The sequence below is a fragment of the Helobdella robusta genome (genome assembly GCF_000326865.2).
Source record: "Helobdella robusta unplaced genomic scaffold HELROscaffold_5, whole genome shotgun sequence".
Classification (NCBI taxonomy): domain Eukaryota; kingdom Metazoa; phylum Annelida; class Clitellata; order Rhynchobdellida; family Glossiphoniidae; genus Helobdella; species Helobdella robusta.
In genome coordinates this window covers 685,644-707,354 of record NW_008705254.1, presented here as the reverse complement: position 1 = coordinate 707,354, position 21,711 = coordinate 685,644, and the positions used below count along the sequence as shown (strand labels likewise).

The window sequence follows — 21,711 nt, the reverse complement described above, 5'->3', positions numbered from 1 at the left end:
AAAAGTTTGTGATCCTCCAAAATTTAGTGAGCCTCTGTTTGGTAGCCCAAACGTCAGTGAAGCTGCTGCTCTTTCTCCCCGAATTAGTGAGGTTATTTCACAATCACCAAGACCATTTAGTCCGCTTTCAAGTAATTTAGTCGGCAGTTCTCAACTTAAACGAAAAAATACTTCACCGGCTACTAAACAACCACCCAGTAAGAAAAAGCTTAATTATGTTGCCGGGTTTTGAGATAACCGAATAGTCTTTCACTCTTTGTTTTGTTTTGTATATATATTCTGTTGAGTACATTGAAAGTATTATCATTAAAAAGTTGTTTTGTTTGCATTTAGTTAACGATTCGCGGTGCTTCATCCTAGTGCAATGCCATATATAGACTGAAGGATGAGGCATTCGTAGTTCGTGTTTCTAGAAATAAGTCGAGAGCTTCGTACAATGTTTGCTTGAGTAATTTCACAACTTTGTACGGTCTAATGTACGACTTGAATCGTCGCTTGATGATGCTTCGTTCGCAAATAGGTTTTTTATTATACAATAATATATATACTAATTATATGATATATACATTCATAGCAAGGATCCAAAGATCTTACATTCTGGCCTATTTATTTATGTGTTTATCAGCGATAATTGGTTTGTTCAAATGTTGTTACATGTTTTTAAAGCCTGAAAGATGTCTACTAAGCGATTCTTTGTAAATTTTGCACAAATTGCATACAAAAACTGTCATAATGAAAATATTATATACTCAAAAAACAATTTTTTCTTAAGTTTTTACAAAAACTTTTTTCGGTGTTATTTTTCTTGTCCACGACCGTGCCTGAAAATCAGTCAGAATCTGGGCGCTCCTCCTACTAACATTTTAACTAATCCATTTGGGAACAATCAACGATGGTGTGGCCATCACTGCATAACCCACCAGGATTGTTGGAAGTGCGGTCGATCAATTGAACCAGACATGGAACAGTACTTTTGTGTCTGTGGTGTTGTTCAACCACCTCTGGAACACAGAAGTTTCTTTCAGATTTTTGGAATTAAGGAAGATTTCGATATTGATTTGAAGTATCTCAATGAAAAATACAGAAAGTTACAAGTCATACTTCATCCAGATAAATATAGTCAAAAATCTGATGTTAGTTTTTTATTAATTTTAAATTTTTAAATATATTTTAAATAAAAAACTTAAATTTTAATGACAGATATGCCAAAATTTCTATATTTAATCAAATATTTTACATATTTCAGACAGAGAGAGGATTTTCAGAAAGGCATTCATCGCTGGTAAATGAAGCATACAACACATTACTGAAACCACTAAGCCGGGGCCTGTACATTTTGCATCTGAAAGGTGAAGATTTAGAAAAAGAGGTTCAAGTTGAAACAGAATTTTTAGGTGAAATAATGGAGTTGAATGAATCAGTGATCGAAGCAGAAGATATCAATGCACTGAGGTCCATTGAAACATCAACTAATAAAATAGTCAACAATTTGATTGATGAGATTTCGCACAATTTTAAAGACAAAAACACGAATTCTGCAAAAGAGAATTTACTCAAGTTAAAATATTTACTAAATGTGGCTGAAAAAATTCAAGATTTGATCAGAGACAATCATTTTTAAATGTTTTGCTATGTTATTTAATTTGTTTATGTATCTATTTAGCCGTGGTTAATTGTACATTGTAGGGTAATTGACTGTTAATAGACTGTTCACCACCATTAGGAATCAATGCATACTAATTTGATTTTTAATAGAGTGAAATGATCATGCTTCAATCTGTGTCCGTTTCATCTGTAAGCTAGAGAAATTTGAAAAACATTTTGTTTAAATAAAAAACGTTATCCAAATATTTTTAGCAATATAGATGTGAACCTCAATAAATTTACTTAATTACAAATGTTAAGAGGAAGGTTCAACTTCTGCTTCAGAAAATTTACTCAAATTGAAATGAATAAAAGTAAACAAAACCACCTTTTTATACATGGACTCAGATATTGATTTGAGGCACAAGGACTCCTCAATCAGTTCCTTGATCATCTTCTTTAGATGCTGATTATCCTTCTTCTCCTTGCATAGCATCTTTGAAGCCAGCTCGTTCTGTTCTGCTATCTGGTTGTCTTCCAACTGCAAGTAGCACTTCAGGTGCTGTATATTTACATTCAGAAGTTAATTAAGGTTTTATTTTAAAAATTTAAGATCAGGTTATAATTTTGTCATTATACATTAGCAAATGTGTAACCTCGATCTGATCCATCAAATACTTCTTCCTCTCACGCAAACTGGATATCTCCTTTAATTTAATTTTAACTTGGATTTCAATTTTTTATTTTAATCATTTCATCTCGACAAATTACCTCTTGCAAACTCCGCAGCTCACAGCATAAGGATTCATAGGCATCCATTTATTATAAAAAGACCTCAATTGAAAAATGATTCGCGATTTAATTCAAGTAGGAGTGCATACCAAAACAAATGACATATCTCAATTCGTTCATTATTAATGAGGAATTGGTGTTAGGCTTTGTTGATTGGGGAATGGTTTTTTTTTTATTAGTTCGGATGTAGGGCTGTTATGTTATTAAAAGGAGGGTAATATTTTGAATAAACAAACAAATGTAAATATAAACATTTATGACGTCACTAACAATAAACAGTAGACCTAAAGATTTTTGTTCAAATTTTTACTTTAAAATGAAAAACTGACAATGAATAAACGTTAAAGAATGATAACTTAGAATATTTGAAGGTTTTATTCATTATAATTCAGAAAATTTTGGCAGCTGGTTAGGCAGAACAGTCATCCTCTCAACTCCATCTTTAGTGATTGTGGCCAACCTGACAAACCCGCCACTGGAGCCGTCCCTTCCAATTGCCAGAGTGATAGCTTGAATGTTTTAAACCATACTTATGTTAAGATTGCGTTGATACAATATATCAAAAATATCTATCTAATTCAACATTTATTATTAGATATAAAGAATAACATTTTGTATCATGATTAAAGATAAATTAAAGAAGTTAGGTAAAATTTTTCAGTATGGAAATATGCATCAACCAAATTACATTGGATTCATAGGTACACAGAGTTTAGACATACAAATTTTAAAAATTACAAAATAAGAACTAAGAACTATAGAAAATCAGTAAAGAGAAAACTAAATTGGAAACCAGATTTTAAGGTATTCAATCGAAAAGATTTAAAACTAAGTACCATTAGCAACAAATTCCTGACACTCCTTAACAGACATCTTTTCCTTGTATGTAGCATCAACATAACCATAGATATACGTGCTTCCAGAGCCTCCAATAGTCACTGGCTGCCTAATACACATGCCACCAAGTGGAATACAATAAACCTTAAGGATGAAATTTAATTTAAATAACAAAATCACCTGTTTTTCAAAAAGTAAATCTGAAAATTTATTCAACTTAATTGAATAAAAATCTAAAAAAAATGTGTGTACAGTACATACCTGTCCTCCGTGAATATGATCCCAACCAGCACAGATGATCCCAGCTGACATCTGGTCCCTGTAGTTGTAGCACAAATCCTGAAATATCTTTGCTGCTGTCTTCACTAATGGCTCCCCACCAAACTCTAATCTGAAAAAGATGGATAAAATCTTTTAAAAAATAGAAAAATAATATTAAATGAGATGAAATAGCTCATCTTGAAAGATATTCATTAAAATTAAACTTTTATAATTTAAAAATAATATGTGTTAAGAAGTTAACAGCGAAGATGTTAACTTGTGAACAGATAAGTGGTAGCTGACAACATCAGAGATGGCTTGGGTGTCAGCAGAGGAACCAGATTTGCAACAATATATCGTTTCTGAGACCTTTGTTAGTTTATCAGTTATTCTGTTGTACACATAACTCCTGAAAAATAAATTTAATGTGAAATATAACTTAATTAATAATTCCAAATAGAAAATTTTAAAATTAATCAAAATATGAAAAATATATGAAAAAATCAGAATCAAGTTTATCTAAGCTAAGATATTCCTGGGCAAATAGTGAAAAATATTTCTCAAAGAGCTAACTAAATGACCCTACTTACCCCGTTGTGGTTCTGGTATCGGCTCCAATGACGACACCTCCATCAAACTCGACGGCCATTATGGTTGTCTTGAAGATTTACAAAAATTAGTGAAAATTTTTAAATTTGAATTTGAAAAAACGATCGTAAAAAAATTAACAAATCACCCCTGTTTTTGCCTCCCCTAACCAATCCATTCCGTAACTATCTGCCGGACAATTTTCAAAAATTTGCTCGGTAATAGCAGCCATTTTATCGCTCACTAGTAGACAAAATAATTTTAAAGTCACAAAAACATAGATAACTAACAGAAAACAATTTCTACGAGTACCGCAACAACGGTTGCTAATGTAAATAGGAAGTGAATTTATGCAATTAAACGTATTTATTTACTAAATTAATTGATTATTTAACAAAATAACAGTTGAAAATGAGTGAAAATTTAAAATTCATAGTTAGTGAATTGAATAAACCACCATTTAATCGAAATTTTAGTTTGATTAGTTTCGATTCCCTAGAGGAACTATCGCTCCTTCAATTACTGACTGACATTTTTGCTGAAATAGAACCATCGGTAGAGAGATAATTTGTTATTTAACTTATTAATTTTTTCATTAATTAATAAATTTAATTAATTAGTAATTAATCAATTTAATCGATGTTGGTGTAATAAAGTTTAATTAATTAATTAAATTTGGCAATTTAAAAGCAAAAATTAGACGTTCGAGATGAAACCCCAGACGCCACGGCAATCAGAATTTTCCAGATGCTCCGTATTTTTAAATACAAAATCCCGGCAAACGATCAGTAAGAAAATAATAATAACTATTACTAATATTATTATATTATTTCAATTATAATTAAATATTAAATAATAAATTGCTAATAATAAAATGGTGATATTAATACAGAAATGCGTTCAGGCAAGGTATTGTTGAGGGCAAGAAACTAACTATACATCCGATTATGGCTTGGGTATTAGGTGATTTAATCTTTCATTAATTCATTCATTATTTAATTCATTAATTAATTCATTCATTTATTCATTCATTCATTCATTCAATCATTCGTTCATTTATACAATTGTTCGTTAATTTATATTTTCGCCCTTTCATTCATTGCATCAATTAAAAATTAATTCCTCATTCACTTAACGAATTTACCATTATATTACAAAGGTTTTAAGATTTAGTAAAATTACAGGCCTTTTTATCATTTTCGTGCCTCATCCTTTCAGTTCATTGGCGACCATCCACAAAACCCGATCTTTAATATTTTGTAGTTGAAATGTAGTGATTACAGACTAATAAATTCAATTATTAAATAATAAATAGACAGGACAGCAATTAAGTCATTAATTGTTATAAATTAGGTAAAATTCCCGAATTAAAAGAACGGGCGTATTTAGGACGATACCTTGTCAAGGTTGAAATACCGGCTGACTTTCTGAACGACAGTACCATCGGAGATCTTAACGAACAAGTTGAAAATTTTGTCGAAACTTCGTAAACTATTATTATTCATTATTATTAATTACTACTTATATTGCTTTCTTGATTCGTTCTAGAAATATCATCACAGCACACAGACGCCAAACGTCTTAATCATTAAATTAAACAAACAATTTTTATGAAATATTTTTCCAAAAAAAATCTCTTTTTTTTCAAGTATCTCGCTTTGATTGAGACATTCAAGGAGACTCACAAGGAGTTATCGAGTTTGAAAAATAGCGGTTTCAATACGAGCGATATTAAGAAGGACATACTGGCCATGGAAGGGGAGAAGGATCAGCTGTTAAGAAGAGTAGAAAAGTTGAAGAAAAAAGTAAGTAAGATGATGGGGATGATGATGATTAAGATTGATGACGTAAGAGTGAAGAAGAGAATGATGATGAGGATGATGTGGAGAAGATGATTTTGGTTATCGTTTGGTTTCACACGTACGCACACACGCACAAAACACACACGCACACACATACACAACACACACACACAAAGGTTGAATCAACTCCAAACAATGAATCCATCCTTCAAGTTGCACGATCTTTAAGAGAGGAAAATGACAGGGGTGAGAAGATACACCGACAGAAACAGGATCAAAGAAACTTGGTTTCTATAATTTTTTTCATTTTTATCTTGAATAATTTTTTAATTACAACTTTTTAAAATTATTTTTCCATACATTCATTCGTTCGTTCGTTTATACATTCACTCACTCACTCACTCACTCACTCACTCACTCACTCACTCACTCACTCACTCACTCACTCACTCACTCACTCACTCACTCACTCACTCACTCACTCACTCACTCACTCACTCACTCACTCACTCACTCACTCACTCACTCACTCACTCACTCACTCACTCACTCACTCACTCACTCACTCACTCACTCACTCACTCACTCACTCACTCACTCACTCACTCACTCACTCACTCACTCACTCACTCACTCACTTACTCAATCATTGAACAGATCTTACAAATGGATCAGAGGATTCAAAGAATGAACCAGCAGATAAAGGAGACGAGGCAATCCTCCATTGGACTAAACGCACAGAGTGAGTGGTCGAATAGGTGATTGAAAAAACCCAACCTAGCCAATCAAAATCTATCGGCCAAACTCAGCCGACCAAAAATCATCTAGACACCAAATCAATCAATTAATCAATCTACTATCAATTGACATAACTTAATTAATTAATCAATCAATCACTCAATTAATCAATCACTCAATCAATCAATCAACCAATGAATCCAGCCCTAATGAACCGCCTAGAGGAAGAATCGAACACAAACAAATACCTTGTGAATGAACGACTGCCACAGGAAAAAGAGCAGCTGAAGAGAATGACGAACGAACTGCAGAGAATCGCACTTGAGCCTGCCATGGGACAGTCGGATCTCGATGAGATACAGCAACAAGTTAGCTGATCGGTTGTTCATTGATTGGCTGGCTGGCTGGTTGATTAGTTGGTTGGTTGGCTGATTGGTAGCTTTGTTAGTTGGCTGGTTGGATTAGTTTGTGGGTGGCTGATTGGTAGCTTGGTTGGTTTGTTGGTTGGTTGGCTGGCTGTTTGGTTGATCAGTTGATCAGCTAGTTGATTGATTGTTTAGTAGAGTGTTATTAAATTCGGCAAATCATTAATTAAACTTTTGAAATAATGGAGTTGGTTTGAATCTCTTTCGCAAGATCCGCACTGTCAACCTTGAGATCAACAAACTGATTGAGGCGAAGATGAAGACGATGGACGATGGAGAGGGCAAGGCCAGGGGTGGCGAACTTTATAGGCAGCAAGTAAGTTATCTGATTGTTCGTTCAATTTTTTTATTCGTTCAATCATTAACTCTTTCGTTCGTTCGTTTTTCATTTATGTTTTTTAATTCACTTAATTAATTCATTCGTTCATTCATTCATTAACTCATTAATTTCGTTCGTTCGTTCGTTCGTCTAGGCGGCGATAGTTCGGAATAAGAAGGCCTCAACTGCCGAAACTTTGAACGCAGTAAGGAGTGAGATGATGAAACTCGAGCAAGAGTGCAACGATAAAAGAATGAAGTTGAGAGAGATAGGAGGGGGAGGGGATTATCTGCAGGGTGATGAAGTGAGTGAGTGAATGAATGAATGAATGAATGAATGAATGAATGAATGAATGAACGAATTAATGAATGAATCATTCATTTGTACGAACGTACATAGGTCCACCACTTACAGATACATAAATGTTGGTAGTATGAGTTCCTGTTGCAGTATTTATTGCGATCATCACCATCACAATCACCATTACAATCATCATCATCACAATCATCATCATCATCATCACCTCTACCATCATCATCATAACGTCTTCCAGTTCAAGAGATTCGCTACTCAAATGCGAGCGAAGCACACAGCCTACAAAGCCAAAAAGCAGGAACTGAATGAACTGAAGACCGAGTGTGGCCTCCTGATAAGGACCAATGAAATTCTAGATAAACAATCACGTGATATCAATGAACAACTGGTGGGCGGGGCTTGACTTATGAATAAATTTAATGTGGAAATGAATCAATTAGAAATACGATGACAAATAATTCCCGATCAAAATGACGATGCAATTTTTTTTAAATGACGCTGTTGACAATGTCCAACACCAAAATTGGCCTTGAAATTGAAATTCAGCCTCCCTCTCCTAATCTACCCACCCCTCAACCAATCACAGACGACCTACGAGTCCTCGAAAGGGGTCAAAGGTTATCACGAGACCCAGGACGCCCTTGAAAAGGTCAGCAGTCAAAAAGGTCAAATTGACGACGAGAAGGGCAAAACTTTGCAGGACATTTCTATCATGGTTCAGCAGTTGAATAACCAGTCAGTGTGTCTGAGTGCCTGTCTGTGTGTTTGTCTGTCTATCGGTTTGCTTGTATGTTTCTGTGTGTTTGTGCCTTTGTATGAATGCGAGTGCCTTTTAATTTATGCTAATTTATTGCCATTCATCAGCCGACCTCATTAACATATTCGTAATTATTCAAGAATCGACAAAAAGAAGGCGACGCTAGCGCCGATCATCAAGGAACTGAGACCACTTAGGCAGAAGCTGCTGGTACCATTGTCATTATTATTATTATTGTTGTTGTTATTGTTGTTGTTGTTATTATTGTTGTTGTTATTATTGTTGTTGTTGTTGTTGTTGTTGTTATTATTGTTGTTGTTGTTGTTGTTATTATTGTTGTTGTTGTTGTTGTTGTTATTATTTATTGGTGACTTTGTAGGAGTTGTGCCAGGAGCATAAGGAGCTGAAGACGAGATACGACACAATGCAGACGGGCTACGGGTCTAATTGGTCGAATCTGGAGAAGGTTATTATTATTATTATTGTTGTTGTTATTATTATTATTATTATTATTGTTATTATTATTATTGTTGTTATTATTATTGTCATCGTCGTCTTCGTCATCATCACTATCTTGCTTAAGCTTCGCCTGCATAGGACAAATGTTGTCTGCGTTTGTCTATCGTTTCGTTGTGATCATCATCATCATCGTCGTTACCATCATCATCATCATTACCACTATCATCATCATCACCGTCATCATCATCATCATCATCATCACCGACCACACCAGGAAGTGACGTCACACAAAGAAGATATAAACAGCAACGAGTCGAAAATACACTACCTGAAGTTGGTTACAAAATCCATGGAGGCCTTGCTGCAGAGAGCTGAAATTGAGGCCACAAAAAACGGCGTCGCCGGTGGTAATAGTAATAGTTTCGGTGGTAGTGGAAAAGGTGGTGATGATGATGATGGTGGCGTCGATGGTAGTAGTAGTAGTCGAGGTGGTAGATCTTTGAGGTAGGCGTTAGTGATTATAATTTATTGTTCTTTTATTGTTCTTGCTATTATTAATGTTTTTATTATTATTAATAATAGTAGTAGTAGTAGTAGTAGTTGTTGTTGTTGTTGTTGCTGTAGTACTTGTAGTAGTAGTAGCAGTAGTAGCGGTAGCAGCACCAGCAGTAGTAGTAGTAGTAGCAGTAGTAGTTGTAGTAGTTGTAGTAGCAGCAGCAGCAGCAGTAGTAGCAGTGGTAGTAGTGGTAGTAGTAGTAGTATCATTACTATCGTCGCCATCATGACCATTCTTCAGGGAAATATTCAATCGAAACATAATGGAACAAGAAAACTTGAACAAACAGCTGAAGGAGAAGCAAAAAAATTTGAAAGATAACCAGGTATCATTACTATTACCATCATCGTCATCACCATCATCGTCACCAACACCATCATCATTATCATCGTCACCATCATCATCATCATCATTATCATCGTCACCATCATCATCACCTTCTAAAGGAATCTAATGTCAAGCAGGCCAAATCCTGGCGGGATTTGGAAAAATTAATGCAAGCGAAACTGAAACTAATGACGTCCTCTTCCTCCTCCGGTTCAGCGGAAAAACATCCCAGCAATAACGAAATGGAAAGTGGAAAGCACCAGGGCAAGAGTAGCGACAGGCTTGTACTGTAGAGAGAAAAACTAAAAAGGTAATGAGGAAGACGACGATGATAATGAACGATGTAACGTCCGTGATGGCTAATAGTACTGATAACAATTGTTGTTGTTGTTGTTGTTGCGTTGTTGTTGTTGCGTTGTTGTTGTGTTGTTGTTGTTTTGTTGTTGTTTTGTTGTTGTTGTTGTTGTTGTGTTGTTGTTGTGTTGTTGTTGTGTTGTTGTTTACATTAGTAGCCCCCGTAATAAATAACGAAACTTATTATTGTTGTTGCTATTTGGAATATTTTACACAATGGAACGACAAAATCATAACTAATGAAATGATTGGATGGATGAATGAATGAATGAAGACACGAATAAAAGTTTGAAAAATGAAGGATTGAATAAACGAACGAACAAACGAACAAATGGATGAATGAGCACGTATATAAAGCCACAAAAATAAAATTTTCCGAAAAAAAAAATTTCAACCAAAATCCTCAATATCCCGACAACAAAAAACACCCATATAAACATGAAAGGCACTTCCGGTTTAACTCCATAGACTTGAAAATATGTACCGTGTAAATTTTTTATAAAAAATAAAACAAAAAAAAATGAGAAATTGAAATTGAAGGATAATCAGGCAGACAATAAGCACATGTAAGCGCTTGCGAAAATAGAAGCAAACATGATAATGTGATAAACGAGTGTGTTTGTGTACGTGTATGTTGTGTTTTTCTGTGTGTGTGCGTGTGTGAGTTGGTTTACGTGTATGTGTGTTTACGTGTCTCTGTGTGTGTGTGTGTGTGTGTGTTTGTGAGGTGTAGCAGTGGCAGCAGTAGTATTAGTAGTGGCAGTAGTAGTAGTAGTAGTGGTAGTAGTAGTAGTAGTAGTAGTAGTAGTAGTAGTAGTAGTAGTAGCAGTAGTAACAATACTGCATTACATAATTGCTTGTACTTGACCTTACATACCCAACATGGCGCCTTTCCACATCTGCTTGCATAGTAATAATAATAATAATAATAATGATAATAATAATAATAATAATAATAATAATAATAATAACAATAATAACAACAACAACAATAATAATTATAATAACAAATATAATAATAACAATAATAATAACAATTATGAAAGAGATGATTATGCTTATATATATATATCGTATGTGACTTTCAGTATTAACAACGATTCACTTAAATACAAAAATACCATAAGTTGTATGTGTGTCTGTGTGTCTCTTTGTGGGTGTGTGTGTGTGTGTTTGTGCGTCTGTGTGTTTGTGTGTATGTGTCATTAATATATATATATACAAAAAGTTTTTCAAAGGCAAATATTACCATATGATATGATTATTATTATTGTTTTTATTATTATTATTATGATTATTTGCGTGCTTTGCGTGTTAATGCCCAAGATAAATAGGAGGAATAATAATAATAATTATAAAAAAATAGATGAAATTATTATTATTATTATTACCGAAACTTTTCACTGAATAATAATTATGATTAAGTATTTTATCGATCGGTGAAAAAAAGATACACATGTATTCCAGGGTTCGGCAGCTAAACGTTCTCTCTCTCTCTCCTCTCTCTCTCTTTCTCTCTATCTATCTATCTCCCTCTATCTCTATGTGTAGATATATATCTATTTATTTTCCGGTGTCTCTCTCGATCTATGTGTAGATATATATATATATATCTATTTCTCTCTCACTCTCTCTCTCCCTCTTTTTCTCACTTCATTTGCTCATTCATTCATTCATTCATTCATTCATTCATTCATTCATTCATTCATTCATTCATTCATTCATTCATTCATTCATTCATTCATTCATTCATTCATTCATTCATTCATTCATTCATTCATTCATTCATTCATTCATTCATTCATTCATTCATTCATTCATTCATTCATTCATTCATTCATTCATTCATTCATTCATTCATTCATTCATTCATTCATTCATTCATTCATTCATTCATTCATTCATTCATTCATTCATTCATTCATTTATTCATTCCTTCATCTATCCATTCATTCACTTTTTGTTATAATGAACTGTCTTATCAAATCATAACTTTCGGATGCCATCTGAAAACAAATATTTACAACAGAATTATCGAATACACACACACACTTATATATATATATATATATATATATATATATATATATATATATATATATATATATATATATATATATATAATATATACATATAATGAATAGCAATAATTATGATATACCAAAAAAGGTCAATTAAATAGTTAATAAGGCACTTTGATTAGTGGTGTTGTTCAAAATGATGAAAGAAAATATTTGAGAAAGTTATTTGGGTTTGTTTATACAATTTACGTGACCAATAAGAACGGTTTTACGTTGACATTTCAACCAATCAAAACTAAAAACCATTCGGCGGGAGCCAATCAAAACAGCCGAACCGAACTCTATTCTAACTAATAAACCCACCGACAACCAGCCAATCAAATCATTCGAATATTTCTAAATAAGCGGGCAGTGGTAATATTTGTTGTTGTTGACGTTGTTGCTGTGGTTGTAATAATTGTTCTTCTTGTGGCTGTTGTGGCTGATGTGGCTGTTGTGGCTGATGTGGCTGTTGTGGCTGTTGTGACTGTTGTGGCTGATGTGGTTGTTGCTGCTTCAATTCTCGGTAGCTAGCCTCTAGAATAGAATTCACTTTTCCGATGGAGATTCTATCTCGCGGATTCTTCCGCCAGCAGGCGAGCATCAGCCTATAGATTTCATCGGAGCAATTTGCTGGTCTGTTCATCACACGGCCCTGCTGTACTCTATGTATTACCTGTGTGTGTGTGTATGTGTGTGTGTGTGTGTGTGTGTGTGTGTGTACACGAAACGAAACGAAATGACACCAGACAGCAGACAGACAGAAACAGACCTCGATGTTTGAAAATTCATACCACGGCTGGCGGCCGAAGGAATAAACCTCCCAGAGGACCACACCGAAACTCCAGACGTCTGATTCCACTGAGAAGGTCCTGTACAGAATGCTTTCTGGGGGCATCCATCGGACAGGCATCAGAAATTGACTACCCACCTAAAAATGTGTGTGGCGAATGTGTGTGTGTGTGTGTGTGTGAGTGTTATGTAGTATGTGTGGCGTGTGTGTGTGGCGTGTATTTGTGTGGCGTGTGTGTGCTATTTGGTATGTGTGGCGTGTGTGTGTGGTGTGAGTTTGCCTGTGTCGTTGCTTCTGCTGCTTCTGAGTTGTTAGCCCTAATTCGCCCTACATTAGCAATCTTTTTTTTCAACTTCATCTAATTTTTCACGGTCACAATTTTTCATAATTTTATTATTAATTGCAAATATTTTAGACTGGCTAATCATTGATCGCTCATTGGGTTGGATGAGGACGTAGTGGGAGAATGAGAGTTGCAGCTTACTTATGTTTTTCGCCGTACCATCTGTCCGGGGAGTAAAAAATAAAATTGAAAAAAGAAATTAAGAAATATTGATAAGAGAGAGAAAAAGAGAGGAAGAGAGAGAGAGAGAGAAAGAGAGAGAAAGAGAGAAAGAAAGAAAGAAAGAGAGATAGAGAGAAAGAGAAGTAAGTAGAAATATAAATCAAAAGATAAAAAGATAAAACAAAAGCCGAAACGAAAGAGAACGAAAGAGAAACATGTTGAGGAGAAAAATAAAGAGAGAAAGAGAGAGAGAGAGAGAGAGAGAGAGAGATAAAACGAAAGATAAACCAAAACGAAAGAGAAAGAGAGAGAGAGAGAGAGAGAGAAAGTAGTGGCAAAAATGATAAGCAGACAGATGCAAGTTGTTTGATTGGTCGGCTGCTTATATTTGCCTGTCTCATTATCTATACGATTATGTTTCAATTACCGTACATTCGGTCGTTTATAATTATTTATTTATTCATTCATTCATTCATTCGTTCCTTCTTTCAATCCTTCATCAATTTGTTTGTTAGAAAGTTTGTATTTTTTGGATTAACTTTTAAATTTAATCAATCATTTGTATATTGTATTGAGTTACAAAGTATAGCAGCCAACCAAACAACCAAAAAACCAAAAAACCAACCAACCAACCAACCAACCAGCCAACCAAACAACCAAAAAAACAAAAATACAAAAAACCAGCCAACCAACCAACCAACCAAACAACCAAACAACCGACCGACCAACCGACCAACCAACCTTATAATAATCAGTTGCATAGACATCTCGAGACATGCCGAAATCTCCAATCTTAACGACCAGACCGCTGCCAACCAAACAATTCCTGGTTGCCAGGTCTCTATGGACGAAATGTTGTGAGGCCAAATAGGCCACACCTCTTGAAATTTGCGTCGCTATGTTCAACAAATCCAGCTGATTAAGAAGGCGAGAATGGTTGGGTGGCCGAAGAATTAGGGGGGTAAGAAAGGGGGGATGGATAACATGAGGGGAGTTGTTGGTGCTGTCCTTATTTGCGAAATAAAACTCCGAGTGTTGGATATTTGTTGTTAACATTTTTCCCTGCTGCAGCTGATGGCTGTTCAAAAAACTGTCTTGGGTGATGTTGGCGATGTTGTTGGTGGTGTTGGTGCTAAGGGGTAATTTTGGGTAGATGATTTCGGCATCTGGGCCGTTCGTTCTATGAGGAAGTGTGTTTGTTCGAGTGGTGCCTTAGTACAATTAGTCTTGCAATGAAAGTTTGTAAGCCATTTACTTTTTGATTGTTTATGCTTCGTGTTGAATGAAGAAGACTGTTGTCATTCATCACCGTCATCATCATCATCATTACCAACGACAGCACAGTTCAATCATCAACAACTCAATAACCATCATCATCTTCATCAACTTAATCCTCACCACCATAATCATTATCTTCTCCATCGTCAGCATCTTCATCACCTTCATCTTCACCATCACCATCATTAGCAACTTCACCACCATCACCTTAAAAAGTTGTTCAGATCTCCGAGATCCATGTACTCCAACACGATCATGCTAGGCTCGCCATCCATGCATACTCCATGGAATGTTACGATGTTGTCGTGTTTCAGGCCAGACAGCATGAGGGCCTCCCTTTCAAAGTCCCGCCTTTGGAAATGTTTTTGGTGTGTTGTGGTGCTGTTTTTGGTGTGTTGTGGTGCTGTTTTTGGTGTGTTCTAGCGTGTGTGTGTGTGAAGTGTTTTTGTGGTAATTTTGTGGTGTGTTGTAGTGTTTGCAGTGTTTCTTTGAAATGTTTGTCTTGTAGAGTAGAGTGTTTTGTGGTTAAATGTTTTGACGACCAACCAACCACCGACTGATCGACGAACTCACTTATCATCAGCATCCGAACTGCGACCTCCCTTTATGGTTTTTATGGCAACCCTCAAATTGGCCCCGTCGTCAGTGGATCGTAGGGAGCCTAGGTACACTAGTCCGAACGCCCCCTCGCCAAGTTCTTGCAGGCACCCTATATTTTCGCGCGCTATCTTTGGGACGGCTGTTTTTATAATGATGATGATGACGACGACGATGATGATGTAGATGAGGACAAAGATGAAGATGTGTGCAAAGAAACAATTTGAACACAGCTACGCTAACTGAAAAAAATTACAAAAATTTCAGAAAAACCGCAAAAAGCAAAACAACCAACCGGTCAGCCCTATCTGAGCCACTTTGACGCTACCACCTAAACTTCCAGACCCTCTACCCCCTAAACTACCAGACCCTCTACCCCCTAAACTACCAGACCCTCTACCACCACTAGCAGTACTGTCATCATCTTTGGCATAGTTCGGATTCTCAACCACATGTTCAGTACTTAGTGGGATTGTCTCCCTAGCGACCGGCCTATCACGACTGCTGATGCACAAACCGGCCAATGGGCTGCGACTAACACGATTCATGCAGCGCTTGCTTTTCTCGTTAGCACCGCTCGCCTGCAAATTTGACGGTGGAGATAAGTGGCAAAGTTTGATTGACTTTTTATGGCCACCAGTTGGAAGTTTGTAGATTTTGCCCTTGTGCTTTCTTGTTATGGTCTCTTGACTGTTGTGAGAACCATTGTAGGAGAGTTCTTGGGAGGAGAGAGTTGATGATGGTGGTGGGTAGTTGTTGTTGTTGTTGCAGCTGCTGTTGCTGATGTGGTAGCTGTGGTGCTGCTGCTTCTTTAGTGGCTTGTGCTGCCTCTTTTTGACAAAAAAGATGAGTAGGATGGTGATGAGGAGAGTGATAGAGAGGATGGTGACCAAACAGATGAGGAACTTCGTGATGCCGGAAGTACCTCGAAACTTCTTGTGATGATGATAATGATGATCACTATGATGATGATGAGGATAGTGATGATGATAATAGTGATGATGATGAAGTGATGATGATGATGATGGGATGACGATGATGACTTTTACTAACTCCACTGTCCGTCAACGAGTGAGCCTCTAAACCCTCGTTTATGTCGAGTTCACTCAGCCAATCTTTATCACTATCAACTAAAAAATTATGATTATAATTAATGATATTATTATCGTCATAATTATAATTATTATCATTGAAGGTATAATTTTGTCATCACAAATCATATGAAGGAGGAAGGAAGAAGTCAATCAATAATGGAATCGATCGTCAAACAATTTTAACGAAAGATTCGCTTAATTTGTGAAATATATTTATAGCCTAATAATAATAACAATAATAACAATAATAATAATAATAACAATAATAATGATAATAACAGCAATAATACTAACACGGGTTGTTGATGACGTCAACGTAGACCTGCTTAGAATCGCAGCCAATCAGGTTGCAGGCCGTCAAAGTGTAGTTGCCATTGTAGAGGTGTGACGGCATTTTTATGTGGAGACTTCCGGTCAACTTGTAGGATGACGTCACTTCAGACGGGTAAGTTTTGTGGATTATATCTGTGCGACGATAATGACGACGACCATGATAATGATAACGATGATGATGGATGGTGATGATGATGACAATGATGATTATGGTGATGTTGATTGTGGTGATGATGACTATGGTGATGATGATTATGGTGATGATGACTATGGTGATGATGATTGTGGTGAGGATGATTATGGTGATGATGATGACGACGATGATGATAATAAACTTGCAGATGATTGTTTAGCGATTAGAAGCATTTGTTATTGATCAACACGAGCAATGTTCTTCAGTCGGTTAATTAATATTATTATAACACACTCATTCATTCGTTTGTTGGTTCATTCGTTCATTTATTCATTCATTCATTCATTCAATCAATCATTCATTCGCGCACTCACTCAATCATTCTATCTGTCAAATGTTTTTGTTATAAATTTAATCCTTCTGTCAGTCATTCTGTCAAAATTTATTATTTCTTCAACATTTCATACGTTATTTATCCATACTAAGTATAATAATTCATTCATTCACTCGCTCGCTCATTCATCCACACATTTACGCACAGATCTACTCATTTGTTTATTCATTCATTCATTCCATTCATTCATTCAATCCTTCATTCATTCATTCATTCATTCATTCATTCATTCATTCATTCATTCATCCACCCATTTATTCAACCATTCATCCATCCATCCATTCATTCATTCATTCACTCACCATCATTATCAAGAGTGAGATTAAGTCCATTCCTAGTCCAGCGAATGCTGACCTCTGGATGTCCGAACACCACATACTTCAGGAACCACTGCGGGTGGTGGTTGACCGCCGTCAGCTTTCTCACCACCGGAACTCCTGATAACAATGATGAAGGCGGTCGTGATGATGATGATGACAATGATGGTTTTGATGATGATGACGATCATGAAGCTGGTTGTGATGATGATGATGACATTGTAGTGAGGAAAAACGAACTACAAACATATCAATGCCAATTATTCGGTAGAATTTATGGAATATTGTAAAAATTATGGTCATTAACCAACATTCATATATATATATATATATATATATATATATATATATATATATATATATATATATATTTATATATATATATGTGATGATGATGACGATTATGAAGAAGGTTGTGATGATGAAGATGATGACGACGACGATGACGAAGATGAAGATGATGAAAAATCGCTGAAATATGTGTATATATATATCTACTATATCTATTATATGCTATTGCAACAGAAAAAAGCCGAAAATCCGAAAATAAACTCTACTTAAAAAAAAATTAAGTGAATTTAATAAATCAATAAAATAATTTTTAAACAAATAAATAAACAAATGTTTATTTATATTTATAATAATCTTTCATCCGCTTTTTTCCTGTTAAGCCATCTATCATTGATGGATCGTTTGTTTGCGCGATCATATATTCATTTAATTAATTAATTAATTCAATCATTCAATCATTCATTCATTAATTAATTAATTCATTCATTCATTCATTCATTCATTCATTCATTCATTCATTCATTCATTTATTCATTTATTCGTTTATTCATTTATTCATTTATTCATTTATTCATTTATTCATTTATTCATTTATTCATTTATTCATTTATTCATTTATTCATTTATTCATTTATTCATTTATTCATTTATTCATTTATTCATTTATTCATTTATTCATTTATTCATTTATTCATTTATTCATTTATTCATTTATTCATTTATTCATTTATTCATTCATTCGTTCGTTCGTTCGTTCGTTCATTCATTCATTCACCCGTAAGTTCAATTCTTTTTGTTTTAAATCATTCAATCAATTATTACTACGGTGGCCAAAGCCACTACTACTTTTGCTGCTGCAACAGCTGCTTTCACCGTTGTTTATTTAGCCGCAAACTGACCTTGAACTATGACATTCCAGGTCAGTTCACCTTGACCTACTTCATTCTCTGACCTACATTCGTACTGGCCACTTGAAAGAGCGTTCACTCGTTCGATCGTCATCTCAACCGTCGATCTGGTGATTGTGATGATGATGATGATGAAAATGATGACGATGATGATGATCATGATGTTGTTGTTGATGATGATAATGATGATGATGGTGGATGTAAATTTATGCTCTTGAAGTGAAGGGAAATTATTATGATATCAATGAAATCAATAGGATGATGATGATGATGAAGACGATGATGATGATGATGATGATGGTGGTGATGACGATGATGGTGACGATGGTGATGATGATAATGATGACAATAGCAACAACTGTTTCTGTTGCTGCTGTTAATACTGTCATAGAACCTATTTATAGAAATCAGGCTGAGCTCTGATTGGTCGACGTCTTCCGGAAGTATCCAATAAGCGATGACGTCACGATCAGCTGACGGTTGACCGCTGCATATTAAACTGATTTTCGCGCCACTGTTAACGGTCAAGGTCGTTTGTTGTTGTTGGGGGTGTTGGGGGTGGGGGTGGGGGTGGGGGTGGTGGGCTTCAATTGCTGATGTGTTTGTCAGGTTTGTGGCGGGAAATATTTCAGCAGTCGGAAGATCTATGGATTATGATGATGATGATAATAATGATGATGATGATTATGATGATGATAATGACGACAAAGACGATGATGATGGTGGTGATGATTATGATAACGATAATGATGATGATGGTGATTGAGTTGTTGATGACGAAGCTGCTAACTAATGTTGATAATGATGATGGTGATGATGATGATGATGCTGATGATAATGCTGATGATGATGATGATGATGACTAGGGCATGAATCATAACAAAGGATCTCAGCGACTGTAGTTCTAACTATTAAACTTTAACTCGAATTGAAACTGATAATTATGACTATAATGGTAATAATAATAATATAATAATAATATAATAATAATAATTATAATAATAATTATAATTATTATATGATAATAATAATTATAATTATTAGAAATACTAACAGCAATAATCGAATCCGCTGAATTCATCGAGGGGTATGTTTATCTTCTGCACAGGGTCAAAACACATCAGACCGCTGAGTACATCATCATCATCACCACCACCACCACCACCCTCATCATCACCACCATCATCATCACCACCACCGTCATCATCATCATCATCATGATCTTTGTTGTGAACCCTATTCAGAACCCCGCTGCTTATAATATTCATATCATCTTTATAGTCATCTCTGCTGCTGTTCATGGCAGATTTCGTGATGTTATTATCATCATTAAAAACAATATCATTATCAATATTATTATTATTATTATTGTTGTTGTTGTTGTTATTGTTGTTGTTGTTGTTATCATCATCATCACCACCGTCATAGCCATCCTGATAGTCGTCGTTAATGTGCGAATAGGCAATGATAAAGTTGACCGAGCAGTTGCATGTTAGCTGGTTGCCGCGGAGATTTCTGATTGGTCGATTGGATGAATTCATTCATTTATTCATTCATTCATTCGTTTATTCATTCGTTCGTTCATTCATTCATTCATTCATTCTTACAGGTAACTATTTGTTGGTACATCGCGAAATGTCCGCCAAGAAACCGTTTTCAACTTGTTAGACTCCAGATTACTGATGATGGTGATGATGATGATGGTGGTGGTAGTGGTAATGATAATGATGATTGTGATGGTGATGATTGTGATGGTGGTGATGATGATAATCATCTTCGTCGTCGTCATCATCATCATCGTCATTATATCGAGAAGAAGATTATGATAAATTGCTAGCTATAAAAATCAATTTAAATATGTTACAAAATTTATCAGCCTCTCATTGTCGTCTTCATCATCACCATCTTCTAAAACAACATCATTATCAGTATCATCATCATCATCATCATCATCATCATCATCATCATCATCATCATCATCATCATCATCATTATCATCACCATCATCATCACCACAACCACCACCACCATCATCACCACCACCACCATCATCGCTGCCGTCAATCAAATTATATTATAACCATAATTAATTATAATTGTAATGACAAAATGGTGGTGCAACTTCAAAGCATGCTTACATGTAGTTAAGCTCCCTGTTATTGATCAGCGCGCTTTCTGAAATCCAACTCAGGCCTGTTTGCCTGATAGTCCTTTTATTATTATCATTATTATTATTTATAATTATTTATTATTATTTACCATTATTAATTATATTTAATAGTTAACATTGTAAATATTATCTCAAATATTATTTTTACTGTAATAATACTATTAACGAATATTATTGTCGCTACTACTACTGCTACTGCTGCTAGAACAGCTACTACTGCTACTACTATTACTACTACTAATACCTTTATAACTAACTACTACTACCACTACTACTACTACTACTACTACTACTACTACTACTACCACCACCACTACTACTACTACCACCACTACTACTACCACTACTACTGCTACCACTACTACTACTACTAAAACTACTATTATTACTACTACTACGGCTACTATGTAGTATCTGTAGTAGTAAAACTTATCACAGATACCACATTTTCTTTAGTAATGCTACCGGTACGATTCATAGCATGAGGGTACTAACAATGATTTAAGGTTGACGAACTGACTCAAATCATCATCCCAGATTGTGGTGAAACTTGGCTGATTCTCAATAACTCTGATTGGAATAGTAATAATAATAATAATAATAATAATAATAATAATAATAATAATAATAATAATAATAATGGGAATAATCTTTTATTAACCAAAAAAAGATGAAATCAAGAAGAAATCAATCGAAAATTATTAATAATATATAAGAGTGTAAA

At 35.0% G+C, this 21,711-nt stretch overlaps 5 protein-coding genes across 5 annotated transcripts; 3 read left to right on the top strand and 2 right to left on the bottom strand.

Moving 5' to 3' along the window:
• Positions 1-926: 926 nt before the first annotated feature.
• On the top strand, positions 927-1,594 carry HELRODRAFT_135084 (hypothetical protein; the record flags this gene model as incomplete). The annotated part of the gene is made up of 2 exons (XM_009027094.1): positions 927-1,133; positions 1,247-1,594. Coding segments are annotated over 2 exons (555 nt in total), but the record flags the coding sequence as incomplete, so codon positions are not given.
• Positions 1,595-2,757: 1,163 nt separating this feature from the next.
• On the bottom strand, positions 2,758-4,123 carry HELRODRAFT_155984 (hypothetical protein; the record flags this gene model as incomplete). The annotated part of the gene is made up of 5 exons (XM_009027093.1): positions 2,758-2,885; positions 3,213-3,357; positions 3,475-3,604; positions 3,752-3,883; positions 4,065-4,123. 5 exons carry the CDS (start codon positions 4,121-4,123, stop codon positions 2,758-2,760), a joined length of 594 nt encoding a protein of 197 aa, XP_009025341.1.
• A 350-nt stretch (positions 4,124-4,473) lies between these two features.
• HELRODRAFT_67906 (hypothetical protein) lies at positions 4,474-6,979 on the top strand (the record flags this gene model as incomplete). The annotated part of the gene is made up of 8 exons (XM_009026910.1): positions 4,474-4,617; positions 4,753-4,850; positions 4,955-5,025; positions 5,416-5,525; positions 5,712-5,867; positions 6,041-6,151; positions 6,522-6,606; positions 6,807-6,979. 8 exons carry the CDS (start codon positions 4,474-4,476, stop codon positions 6,977-6,979), a joined length of 948 nt encoding a protein of 315 aa, XP_009025158.1.
• Positions 6,812-10,053, top strand: HELRODRAFT_67887 (hypothetical protein; the record flags this gene model as incomplete). Its single annotated transcript, XM_009026905.1, has 11 exons — positions 6,812-6,970; positions 7,239-7,343; positions 7,501-7,650; positions 7,900-8,049; positions 8,248-8,396; positions 8,559-8,628; positions 8,798-8,884; positions 9,152-9,296; positions 9,366-9,381; positions 9,674-9,758; positions 9,880-10,053. 11 exons carry the CDS (start codon positions 6,812-6,814, stop codon positions 10,051-10,053), a joined length of 1,290 nt encoding a protein of 429 aa, XP_009025153.1.
• Positions 10,054-12,517: 2,464 nt separating this feature from the next.
• On the bottom strand, positions 12,518-15,493 carry HELRODRAFT_68442 (hypothetical protein; the record flags this gene model as incomplete). Its single annotated transcript, XM_009026983.1, has 6 exons — positions 12,518-12,839; positions 12,933-13,097; positions 14,206-14,368; positions 14,564-14,652; positions 14,958-15,101; positions 15,324-15,493. Coding segments are annotated over 6 exons (1,053 nt in total), but the record flags the coding sequence as incomplete, so codon positions are not given.
• Positions 15,494-21,711: the final 6,218 nt, after the last annotated feature.